Raw genomic sequence first — 13,022 nt, forward strand, 5'->3', positions numbered from 1 at the left:
AATGAAAAGGAGAACACAAAATAAAGCTAATGAGGGGCAGTCAACCAAGACGGTGGCTTAAGATGTTCCAGGGTGTCATTCCTCCACAAAGTCTTTGAACAACTAGCAAAAACTGGCAGAGCCATATTCCTTCAAAATCTGGAAAATAGTTAAAGGGTTGCAGTAACTGGACAATTGCTGAATCAAGAAAATGCAGCTTTAAAAGCAGTAAGAAAAGCTCAAGTTTCCCTTTCTGGCCCTTCACCCAGCCCCTCCATGGCAAAACTGAAGCCTGACTGTGCTTCCATTGTGGGTCCCTGGCCCTGTTCCAGTAGGAACAGAGAAACCCACATGTGCATACTGGGGTGTGAGTACATCAGTGCCAATCAATTAAGTAACAGCCTGAAAGACTGAACCAAGAAACATGTCTTTGGCTCACCCTCCAGGGACTTGCCATGCAGGCAGAAGCAACTTGTAGACACTAAAGCAGTATTAGAAACAAGACAAAACAGCCCAGAGAAAGGATTACCTGCTTTAAGTCATACAATAGAGCACTCAGAATGGGGAGACAGTCTATTTCAGAGAGAGTAGAGGGGGCATTTGAATTCCTGTAAATTGGAGAATTTCTAAGGCTATGAGTAAGTACAAGCCCAGGGCATGACACAAGCTCAGAAAGATTTTGAGGACCCTGCACTCTGCATTTGCCTTGGGCTGATCTTCTTGATAGGAGGGCTAAACTCTGAAGGAGAGCACCAGCTGATGCAGAGCCAATTTGAAAAGATTATGAAAGGTGTTTTTTGTATTGTCTGGTTTCTTTTCATTAGCTCCTTGCATTCAAGAAATTTCTGTCTATCACTATCTGGATAGAAACTTAAGGAACAGACAGCTCAAGGACTAAACCCAGAATTAACACTTTAAAATATTAAAATGTACAGTGTGCAAAAAAAGATTCCAAGACAAAGAAACAGGAAAGGCTCACACAAAGGAAGAGGATAAAAATCCAGGAGCCATCAACAAAGAAGATCAGACACTTTGAACATACCAAAAAAATTTTTTTAAGTGATCCCCAATATTCTCAGTGAAATAAAGGAAAACACAGAAAACTAATGAAAGGATTTCAGGAAAACAATGAATGAACAATATGAGACTCTCATTAAAGGTATAGAAATTTTAAAAAGGAACCAAACGAACACTAGAGATGAAGAACAAAATAACTGAAATGAAAAATTCCCTAGAGGGTTTCAACAACAGATTGGAGCTGGCAGAAGAAAGAATCAGTGAACTCAAAGACAAGATAACAGAAATTATTCAGGCTGAAGACCAGAAAGGAAAAAAAAAATTTTAATGGAAACAGAGCCTAAGAGAACTGTGGGATATCATCATGTATAACCATATACACATTACGGGAATCCCAGAAGGAGAAGAAAGAGAGAATGGAACAGAAGGTATATTTGAAGAAATAATGCAGGAAACAAACCCAGATTAATAAAAGACAGGAATATGCACATTCAAGAAATTCAACAAACTCCAAACAGGATAAACTCAAAGAGGAACACACCCAACCACATGGTAGAAAAGCTGTTGAATGCTAAGGACAAGGGGAGATTCTGAAAGCTGCAAGAGAAAAGCAACATGTTGTGTAGAAGAGAGTCCCAATAAGATTAAATGCTGATTTCTCATCAGAAACCATGGAGATAAGAAAGCAATAGGAAAAAAATTTTAAGTGCTGAAAGAAAGCAATTGCCATCTAAGAATTTTATATTTGACAAGACTGTCTTTCAAAAATGAGGGAGATTAAGACATTCCTGGATAAAAGAAAACTAAGGGAGCTCATCACCACTAGATCTGCACTATATGCAATGCTAAAGGGAGTTCTTGAAACCAAAAGGAAAGGACACTAGACAGAGATCAAAGCGGCATAAAGAAATAAAGACCTTTCATAAAGGTAACCATATGGGCATTCATAAATGCCAGTACTATCATGTGGTATTTTTTGGTTTGCAACTCCACTTTTTAATTCTTGCAGGTTCTAACATGCACATGCATAAAAAGTACTGAGAAATCTATGGCTTGGGACATAGACTGTATAAAGATATAATTTGTAACAAGTATAACAAAAGGTGGGGGGACAGGAATATACCATGTTGAAATGAAATAGAGAATTAAAAAAAAATCAATACAGAGAATCATTGAAACCAAAAATTGGTTCTTGGAAAAGACTTTAAAAATTGACAATGCTTTGGCTAAACTGATGGAAAAAAAAAAAAAAAGAAGAAGAAAGAAGATGCAAATAACTAAAATCATAAATGCAGGGGGGACATTACCACCAACCCCACAGAAATAAAAAGGATTATAAGATGATACTTTGAACAGCTGTACACCACCAACAAATTTGATAACCTAGATGAAATGGGCAAATTCCTTGAAACACACAAGCTACCACACTGACTCTAGAAAAAATAGAAGACCAGTAATAAGTAAAGATATTAAATCAGTAATCAAAAACCTCCCAAAAAATAGAAGCCCAGATCAAGATGGTTTAACTGGTGAATTTCACCAAACATTCAAAGAATAATTAATACCAGTCCTTCTTGAACTCATCCAAACAACTGAAGAAGAGGACAGACTTCCTAATTCTATGAGGCCAGCATCATCCTAACACCAAAACCAGATAACGACATTGCAGGAAAAGAAAACAACAGACTAATATTCCTAATGAATACTGATACAAACTTCTTCAAAAAAAAAATAGTAAACCAAATTCATTAGTATATCAAAAGGATTATACACCATGTTTATGTGGGATTTATCCCAGGAATGCAACAGTGGGGCAATATAAGAAAATCAGTCAGTGTTCCCGTTTGCTAATGCTGCCATTTTGCAAAACACCAGAAGTGGATTGGCTTTTATAAAGGGGGTTTATTTGCTTTCAAAGTTACAGTCTTAGGACCATAAAGGTGTCCAAGCTAAGATATCAACAATAGGTTACCTCCACTGGAAAAAGGCCATTGGCATCTGGAAAACCTCTGTTAGCTGGGAAGGCACATGGCTGGTGTCTGCTTGCTCCCAGGTTGCATTTCAAAATGGCAATCTCCAAAATGTCAGTGTCGGCTTTCAACAGCCATCTTCAAAATGTCTCTCTAAGCTGCTCTGAGTTCCTTCTGCTTTACTGCTCTTTTATATGGCTCCAGTGATTTAATTAAGATCCACCCTGAATGGGTGTGGTAACACCTCCGTGAAAATTATCCAATCAAAGGTCTTACTCACAGTTGATTGAGTCACATCTCCATGGAAACAATCAATAGGTTCCAACCTAATCAACACTAATATATCTGCTGCCACAGATGCATTAAAGAACATGGCGTTTTGGGGGATATAATACATCTAAACCAGCACAGTCAATATACCACATTAATAGAATGAAAGGGGGAAAAAAACATATCATCTCAACTGATTCACCAAAGGCATTTGACACATTCCAGCATCCTTTCTTGATAAAAACACTCATAAAAATAGGAGCAGAAGGGAACTTCTTCAACATGATAAAGGGCATTGTGCCAGTTTGGATATATTATGTCCCCCAAAATGCCATGTTCTTCAATGCAGTCTTGTGGGGGCCAATGTATTAGTATTGATTAGGTTGGAATCTTTGGATTATGTTGTTTCTATGGAAATGTGACCCACCCAGCTGTGGGTAATACCTTTGATTAGATTATTTCCATGGAGGTGTGGCCCCGCCCATTTAGCATGGGTCTTGATTAGTTTACTGGAGCCCTATAAAAGCTCACAGACAGAAGGACCATAGAGCAGCTGCAGCCAAGAGAGACATTTTGTAGACAGCCATTGAAAGTAGACTTTTGCTACTCCAGAATTTGCCTTGGACAAACTAAGAGAATACCCCCAGATGCCTAGAGAGAAATGTCCTGGGAGAAAGCCATTTTGAAACACAACATGGGAGCAAAGGAAGAAGACACCAGCCATGTGACTTCCCAGACAGCAGAGGTGTTACAGTCACCATTAGCCATTCTTCTGTGAAGGTACCCTCATGTTGACGCCCTAGCTTGGACACTTTTATGGCCTTAAAACTGTAACTTTGTAACCAAATAAACCCCCTTTATAAAAGCCCATCCATTTCTGGTATTTTGCATACTGGCAGCATTAGTAAACTGGAACAGGCATCTATGAAAAATCACAGGTAACATTATCATACCAAGGGTGAAAGACTGAAAGCTTTCCATCTAAGGTCATTAACCAGGCAAGGATGCCTGCTAACACCATTGCTATTCAACATTGTACTAGATAGTCTAGCCAGAGAAATTAGTCAAGAAAAAGAGATAAAAGACATCCAAATTGGAAAGAAAAGTAAAATTATCCCTAGTCACAGACAACATGATCCTATATAAATATAGAAAATCCAGAAGAAACAACAAGAAAGCTACTAGAACTAATAAACAAATTCAACAAAGTGGTGAAGTACAAGATCAACATGCAAAAATCAGTGGTGTTTCTATACCCCAGCAATGAAAACTCTGAAAATGAAATTAAAAAAATTCTGTTTACATTAGCAACTAAAAGAATCAATTATCTGGGAATAAATTTAACCAAGGATATAAAGGATTTGTGTGAAGAAAACTATAAAACATTACTGAAAGAAATTAAGGATCTAAATAAGTGAAAAGATATTCTGTGCTCATGGATTGTAAGACTTAATAACATTAATATGTCAATACTGGAGGCAGGGCAAGATGGCAGTATAGGGAGGTGTGGAATTTAGTTAGTCCCCTAGAGAAACTAGTAAATAGCCAGGAACAACTAGTAAATAGTCTAGAACAATTGTTTGGAGGACATCTGTGAAGAGACACACATTGTACACCAGTCCACAATGGGAGGAACAGCTGAGATTGCAGCATAGAACTTTACAGTAAAGCTCCCCAAACTGAGGAGCTAGTGCCCCTCCCCCACTGGCATGGCAGGCTAAGTTGAAACACTCCCCTGTGGGAAAAAGAAGTGATATCTGCTGGGAGCAAGGGAAGTTAGTTCAACCAAGATCCAACTGCAGTTTTGATTAACAAATTTGAACTACTGAATATAAGCTATGAGCACAGATAAGCAGGAAAGGAACCCTGAGGTCTCTCCCAGCAGAGAGGAGGTGGGACTGATGGAAGAAAAAAATAATAACAAATAAAAACATAGTCTTTTGGAGTTGACTGAGCTCAGAATACTGGAAAAGAGCTGTTTCCTAAGAAAAGGAGTACATAGAACTGGGTACCAACTCTGGTTGACTAATGAAACTGGTGGGCAGGGGACTGGCTCTGAAAAGGGAATTTCTTTCTTTCTTTTTTTTTTCTTTTTTTCCTCTCATCCTAAGTAGCTTATTAAAGAAAGCCTCAGGCATTTTCAGTTGTCAGCACTGACCCAGGCAAGGATGGAGTTAAGAGAATTAGACAAAACAAAATGTCAAGTGAAGGAGATAATTCCCTAAAGGGCTTATCTTCCCTAAGAAGTGGGGGGGCAGGGTCCAGCTCAACAGGCTGCCCTCTCTCAGAAAATTCAGAACCCAGGGCCTGGGGGGTGGGTAACAGAAACAGCTTAAGCTTGGTCTCTGATTCACCACTGGTGCAGCAGGGACAGGGTCTGCTGAGAATTAAAGGCACCACATCTCTTTATGCTGGTGGGGAGCTGTGAGCTGACAAGCCCCACCTGCTGGGCAGGACAGGAAAAGCACAGAGTCTATAGGTCTCACAGGAGTGTCTGACAGTCTGCTGGGTCTCATTCTCAGGGAAACTTGATACTGATTACACCTTCCTCCTGAGACCTGGGCCCATCTGGTCTGGGAAAATCTGATTTGGGTAATCAAGAAAACCAGATGCCTAGACAACAAAATATTATGAGTCACACTAGGAAAAACGAAGATATGACCCCATCAAAGGAACAAACTTACACTTCAAATGAGATACAGGATTTGAAACAACTAATTAAAGATCTTCAAACAAATATGCTAAATCAATTCAAAACTCAAATCAATGAGTTGAGGGAAGATATGGCAAAAGAGATGAAGGATATAAAGAAGACATTGGGCAAATGTAAGGAAGAACTCAAAAGTTTGAAAAAACAATTGGCAGAACTTATGGGAATAAAAGGATAGATTGTATGATGTGTGAATAAAAACAGTTTAAAAAATAAACAGAGGGATTCAAGTGCTGCAGAAAATGTGGAAGAGAGGTATGTACCTATTCCCTGTTGCTGGGGATGTAGAATGGTGCAGCCCATCTGGAGGGCAGTGTGGTGGTTCCACAGGAAGCTAAGAATGGGGTTGCCATATGGTCCTGCAACCCCTGTTATTGGGTTTATACTTGAAGGAACTGAGAGCAGGGACTAAAATGGACATTTGCACACTGGTGTTTATGGCAGTAGTGTTCACGATTTTCAGTGGATGGAGGTGGCCTAAGGGTACATTGACTGATAAATGAAATGGAGAACTGTGGTGTATGCATACAGTAGAATATTGAGCAGCAGCAAGAAGGAATGAAGTTGTGAGGAATGCAACCTGGTGAATGGATCTTGAGGACAGTATGTTGAGTGAAATAAGCCAGAATTGAAAAGACAAACATTATAATGCCTCACTAATATGGACTAACTATAATGTGCAAACTCTGAGAATTGAATCTGAGAGCATAGCTTATCAGGGGAAGGCCTACTGTAAAATTATTCCTAGATTGTAATATCTAGGAATATTGTAAAAATATTGTAAAAATATTTCTAGATTGTAAGCTCTTACATCAGTCACATCTTTTCATGAGTTGTAATGTTATTTCTAAATTCTGAGATGATGAGCTATTTGTGTGTAACCTGGTCAGTCCCTGGAACTTTGGGTATCTGTGTGACACCTGAGACTCAGAGCCAGAGTTCAGCAGCTATGAATGTCAGCATTACCCCCATATAGTAATTGTTTAAAAAGTTGAAAAAAGAGATCAGACTTAATTAGAGATATGAATGAAATGGACTCAGTTGGGACTAAGGTAAATCAGACTAAAGGGTAAAGGATGACATTGACTGTGTTTTAAAACTTCAACTTCTATGTGAGACCAAAAGAAGAAATGTTTATTTGGTGCAAAATCTATACTTTCTGTAGCTTACAATATAATTTAACTTTATGGTCAGTTTATTCGAACAACATAATTATATGGAACCTTGAATGGGGGTGTGGTCTCGTTGGTTTGTACAGGTAAGTTTGGAGACTGACTATATCCCAGACTAATTTGGGCAGAGAATAAAAAGTTTTTGCAAAGCCCCCCTTGAGGGCCTGGGGAAAAATACGGAAATATTAAACATCCCCACCTGGGAAATTACTGATATTCTTGCAAGCATTGGGGACTACCAGTTTAGAAGGCTTTGTGATCTTGGGACTTGCCCTTATAAAACTTGTTACTGCAAAGGAGAGGCTAAGCCTATTTATAATTGTGCCTAAGAATCACCCCCAGAGAACCTCTTTTCTTGCTCAGATGTGGCCTCTCTCTCTAAGCCAACTTTGCAGGTAAATTCACTGCCCTTCCCACTACATGGGACATGACTCCCAGGGATGTAAATCTCCCTGGCAACATGGGACATGACTCCTGGGGATGAACCTGGATCTGGCGTCATGGGATTGAGAAACGCTTCTGGACCAAAAGGGGAAAAAGAAGTGAAACAAAATGAAGTTTCAGTGGCTGAGAGATTTCAAATGGAGTTGAGAAGTCATTCTAGAGGTTATTCTTATACATTACATGGATATCACTTTTTAGTTTTTAGTGTATTAGAATAGCTAGAAGGAAATGCCTGAAACTGTTCAACTGCAAACCAGTATCCTTGATTCTTGAAGACAATCATGTAACTATATAGCTTACATAGTATGAACATGTAATTGTGAAAACCTTGTGGCTCACACTCCCTTTATCCAGTGTATGGACAGATAAATAAAAAAATGAGGACAAAAAGTAAATTAATAATAGGGGGAGGGGGGAAGAAGGGGTATGAGATAATTTGGGTGTTCTTTTTTACTTTTATTTTCATTTTTATTATTATTTTTATTTTTTGGAGTAATGAAAATGTTAAAAAAATTGATTGTGGTGATGATGCACAACTATATGGTGATGCTGTGAACAATTGATTGTACACATTTAAATTACATTAAAAAAGATGTCAATACTGATCAAAGAAATTGACAGATTTAACACAATCCCAATCAAAATTTCAACAGACTTCTTCACAGAAATAGGAAAACTAATCATCAAATTCATACAGAAGGGCAGAGGACCCAGAATAGCCAAAACCATCTTGAAAAAGAAGAATGAAGTTGGAGGACTCACACTTCTCGCTTCAAAACTGATTACAAAGCTACAGTAATCAAAAGAATACAAGGACAGACTTACAGATCAAAGGACTAGAATTGAGAGTGCAGAAATAAACTCACACACATTTATGGCCAATTGATTTTTGACAAGGGAATCAGGTCCATGCAATGGGAAAAGAACAGTCTCTTCAACAAATGATGCTGTGAAAACTCAATATCCATATGCAACAGAATGAAGGTGGACCCCCTACCTCACACCACATACAAAAGTAAATCAAAATGGATCAAAGGCCTAAACATAAAAGTTAAAACTATAAAATTCTTAGAGGAAAACATAGGGAAATAATGCAAGCCCTTGAATTGACATGAATTCTTAGACTCTACATTGAAAGCACAAGTAACAAAAGTAAGAATAGATAAACTTTATCTATGGACATTATCAAGAAAGTGAAAAGACAACCAACAGAATGGGAGAAAATATTTGGTAACCATTTGTCTGCTCACGGTGTAATATCCAGAATATATAAAGAGCTCCTACTACTCAACAACAAAAAGACAAACAACCCAATTTAAAAATGGACAAAAGACTTGAATGAACCTTTCTCCAAGGAAGATATACAAATGGCCAATAATCACATGAAAAGATGCTCAACATCATTAACTGTTAGGGAAATTCAAACCAAAACCACTATGAGATACCACCTCACACTCAATGGAATGGCTAACATTTTAAAAACAGAAAATAATAAGTATTAGTGAGGATGCAAAGAAATAGGAACTCTCATACATTGTTGGTGGGAATATAAAATGGTGAAGCCACTGTGGAAAACAGTTTGGCAGTTCCTCAGAAAGGTAAACATAGAATTACCATATGACCCTGCAATCCCATTTCGAGGTATACATCCAAAATAATTGAAAGCAGGGACTAGGAAAGATATTTGAGCATCAATGTTCATAGTAGCATTATTCAAATTGCTTGAAGGTGAAAGCAACCCAAATGTCCATCAGCAGATGAGTGGATAAACAAAATGTGATATATATATATATATATATTATTACTTGCCTTAAAGAGAATGAAGTCCTGATATATGCCACTACATAGATGAACCTTGAAGACATCATTTGAGTGAACTATCAGATGCAAAGTGATAGATATTTAATGATTCATAGAGACATAAAGTAGAATGAAGTTACCAGAGGCAGGAATAAAAGGGAATGGGAAGTTAATGCATAAAGGATAATAGGTGTAGGGTTTCTTGTGGGATAATGGGAAAGTTCTGGTAATAAATGGTGATGAGGGTTGCATGAATTATGAATATGAATAATCCCAGTGAATGGTATGCTTGGGAGTGGTTGAGATGGGAAAGTTTATGTTGTATATATGTTTACACAATTTTTTTAAAAAGGAGCAACTAAAGGTACAATGACAATTAAATGTAATAAATGATCCTGGCCCGGATTTAATAATGGAGGAGAAAAGGTGCCAAATATATTACTGCCCCATGTGAAAAAAATGAAATATAGACTGAAAGCTTTATATCAGTTTTAAAGTTCTTGAACTGGATAACTGTACTTAAATGAATATCCTTGTCTCGGAAAATGTACATGGAAGTATTATAATTTCAAGGAACATGATAGATACAACCTACTCTCAAATGTTTAGAATATTGGTAAATAAATAGGGAGATAGGCAAATAGATGGATAGATAGATGGATGGATAGACAGAATGATACAACAAAAGTGGGGGAAATGTTAAAATTGGTGGATCTGAGTATCTGGGTTGGGACATGTTGGAGTCCCCTGTATGGGTTTTGTATTATTTTTGCAACTGTCCTGTAAGTTTGAAATTATTTCAAAATAAAATGTTAGAGAAATAAACGCTTAAGGCCTGATCAGGCAGCACAAATTAATTTTAACCAAAAAAAAAAGAGAGAGAGAGACAAAGTGGGTGATGGCTTCAAAACAGGATATGGTAAAGATCTTGCTTCTGAATGGGAGCTGTTGCTAACTTGGGGCAGTTGGATTTCTGAGAATGATGAATCATAGCCACTGGAAGCAGGATGTCAGTGGGGTGGGGAGGGGAACGCTAGCTTGCATAAAAGGGGAGTGAGTTCTAGAGGATACTGGAGATTCCATCAAATCCAATTTCAATCTCCATTCAGGTCTCCTCTAGTCAAATGTTTAGCCCCTTTCCCATAGACTATCACTGGAGGTCTAAGAACACCCTTACTGTGACATTCAAGTCTAACTTCAGCCAGGCATAGAAGTCAGGATCAGAAACCTTGGTAAGGATTTATTTTTCATGCTAGCTCCTAGTGAAGTGCCATTAGAAAAAATTCTGTCTTTTCTTAGTTCACTAAGGGGGAAAAGGATTTTCCTACTATCATGTCAGGAGAATTTGAGAATTGGAGAGAGCCAGAGTTGCTAAGGCAGATCCTGGAGTGACCCACTCTTCCCTTATCACATCCCACTGGAAGTCTTGATCTTTTTTTCATCAAATTTAATCTCTTCTCTGTCATCTCCCACCATCTTGATGCGAACACCAGTGGTAGTACTTGTCACCCAGTATTCCAGCTCTGTTAAATCATGAGTTTAGAAGCCAGGGTAAGGTTTATTTGCCTCAAGCACCTAGCACAATAGGTGGCCCAAGAATGTTCTTTGAATTGAATTGAACCCAGGAATGGAAGGAACAGAGAGCAGCTGTGGACATGCTCCCTGCCTTCCTTGCTAGGCCTCCATAGAAGCTAGCATAAGTATTAAGGGTATATATTTCTCATTATGTGAATCTCTGTTTTTATGTAACCCAGCACACAAGAGTCAGAGGTCCAAATCCTACAGGATGCTAAACGTTTCACTGAGCGAATACAACAGCAGCAGTTTCACCTGCAGCAAGCTGATAATTTTCCAGAGGCATTCAGCACAGAGGTCTCCAAAATGCGAGAACAGCTTCTCAAGTATCAAAATGAATATAACGCAGCGAAGGAAAGAGAGTTCCATAATCAATACCGATTAAATAGGTGAGTACCCAATTCTCTCAAACATACTGAAGACAGATACAAGCAAAGCCGTTTCCACATAAATAAAATTAGAAAAATGAGACTAAATTAGGAAGCAATTATAAGTACAATGTGTATGAGATAGCAATGTTAACATGATTATTATAAGCTTGGTTCTTTCTTTGCTTCCTGAGAACAGGCAGTCCTTGAGCAAGAAGATTATACAACACCTTCTAAAATAAAGCTTAGGTGATGGGGAGACACTGTCAGGAAACAGAGATTACTTCTGTGTTTTCTGTGTGTCAGGAAAGTCATAAGCATTGGGAGCATGCCAGAGAACACTCCAGGAAACAAGGGCTTGGCACACACTCTGGTCCTAGCCCAGGCTGGGCGATGGCCCCACATCCTTTGCAGTATCAGATCACAAGTGTCCACAGGGAGTGTTTCTACCCGCATGCATGAATACACTTTCCAAACAAGCCTACATGAGCTGAGGGTCACATCTGCCTTGCTCTATTCTTCTAATATAGGAACAAAGCCTATCTATTTAACCTTATTCTCCTATTACTAAACTATTCCTTAGGATCAAGGAAGAAAGTTACATCCTTCTGGAAGATATATTTACTTATACAAGTCTAGAGGGTGTCATTTAGTGAACTAAAGCAGAAATTTATAGCTAAAAGGGCAAATGTTATTTCCAAAGCCCCTCTAATATTTGCAAATCAGTGGAAGAGTTTGTTTAGCAAGTCACACTATTTAAATTTCAGAATGATAGCAGTTCAGGTTTTGTGTTATGGTGTGCGTATACTAGGCCTGGGTACAAGAGAGAAAGCCAAACCATTTCTCCTAGAATGTGTTACCATTTAAGGTGGTAGAAGAACTTTCACTGGCTATTTTTAAAAGTAGACATATTTCTGACTGTGCAAATACAATTCAGTCTTGCCCAGAGGTAAGAGAACAACTTGAGTGACCTCCCAAGGACTTTGCAAGCTCTGGATTTGGAATCCTCTCTGAGGCCTGTTTATTCAACTGGGGAAATGAAGAAATTCAGCTTATTCAGGAGAATTATATTCGGGGAATAAAAATCTGAATTCTTTTTGTCTTTCAGTCTAAACTTGTTTCAGGCTCACCAGTGAGATCTATAAAAAGAAAGCCTAACTATTTCGAGGCTCTGTAAGCACTCTTTCAGTTGAGAAAATAATGAAATTAAAACAATTGGTGGTTGTTCATTAGTATTGAAAATATGAATGCTTGACATTTCCACAAAAGGGTAAGAGGAACATAAGTCAGATGATATTTAAATTGTTTAAAATTTCCAAGTAGTCCTGCCAAGAAACAGAAAAGAAAAAGAAAAACAGAAATCTTGCCTTTTAGGTATGGACAGGCAAATTGTTCATTGAGTTAGCTGGAATAGGGAGGGGAAATGCCTAGTGACATACAGTGAACAAGAACATTCAAAATGCACACTTGCAGAAATGTTTAGTATGTGTTCTTTTGGATTTGTAGTGTGTCATACTTTAACTTGAGCAGATGCCCTTGCATCCTGAAAGATTAGTACCTCAAAGATTAACAAGTTTATCTTCATAAAAAGAATGGTGGTACCCAAAAACTAACAGGAAAGAATTGCAGGCTATCTATTTCATTGGACAATGAAATATTTAGTATTGCACAGTACAGAAACAAATTCACTTCAACACTGCCCAGGAAGAAAGTAGAT

The 13,022-nt window shown here is 38.1% G+C and overlaps 1 protein-coding gene across 3 annotated transcripts in view; it reads left to right on the forward strand.

Annotated features, from left to right (window-relative positions):
- The window catches only part of CCDC146 (coiled-coil domain containing 146), a 170,109-nt gene that overhangs the window by 108,100 nt on the left and 48,987 nt on the right, over positions 1 to 13,022 (forward strand). For all 3 annotated transcript variants that reach the window (XM_037836488.1, XM_037836489.1, XM_037836490.1), the window contains one exon: positions 11,117 to 11,326. In XM_037836488.1, the coding sequence (XP_037692416.1) occupies positions 11,117 to 11,326 (210 nt within the window). The remainder of the gene's footprint in view (positions 1 to 11,116; positions 11,327 to 13,022) is intronic.

The sequence above is a fragment of the Choloepus didactylus genome, chromosome 5 (assembly GCF_015220235.1).
Source record: "Choloepus didactylus isolate mChoDid1 chromosome 5, mChoDid1.pri, whole genome shotgun sequence".
NCBI lineage: Eukaryota > Metazoa > Chordata > Mammalia > Pilosa > Megalonychidae > Choloepus > Choloepus didactylus.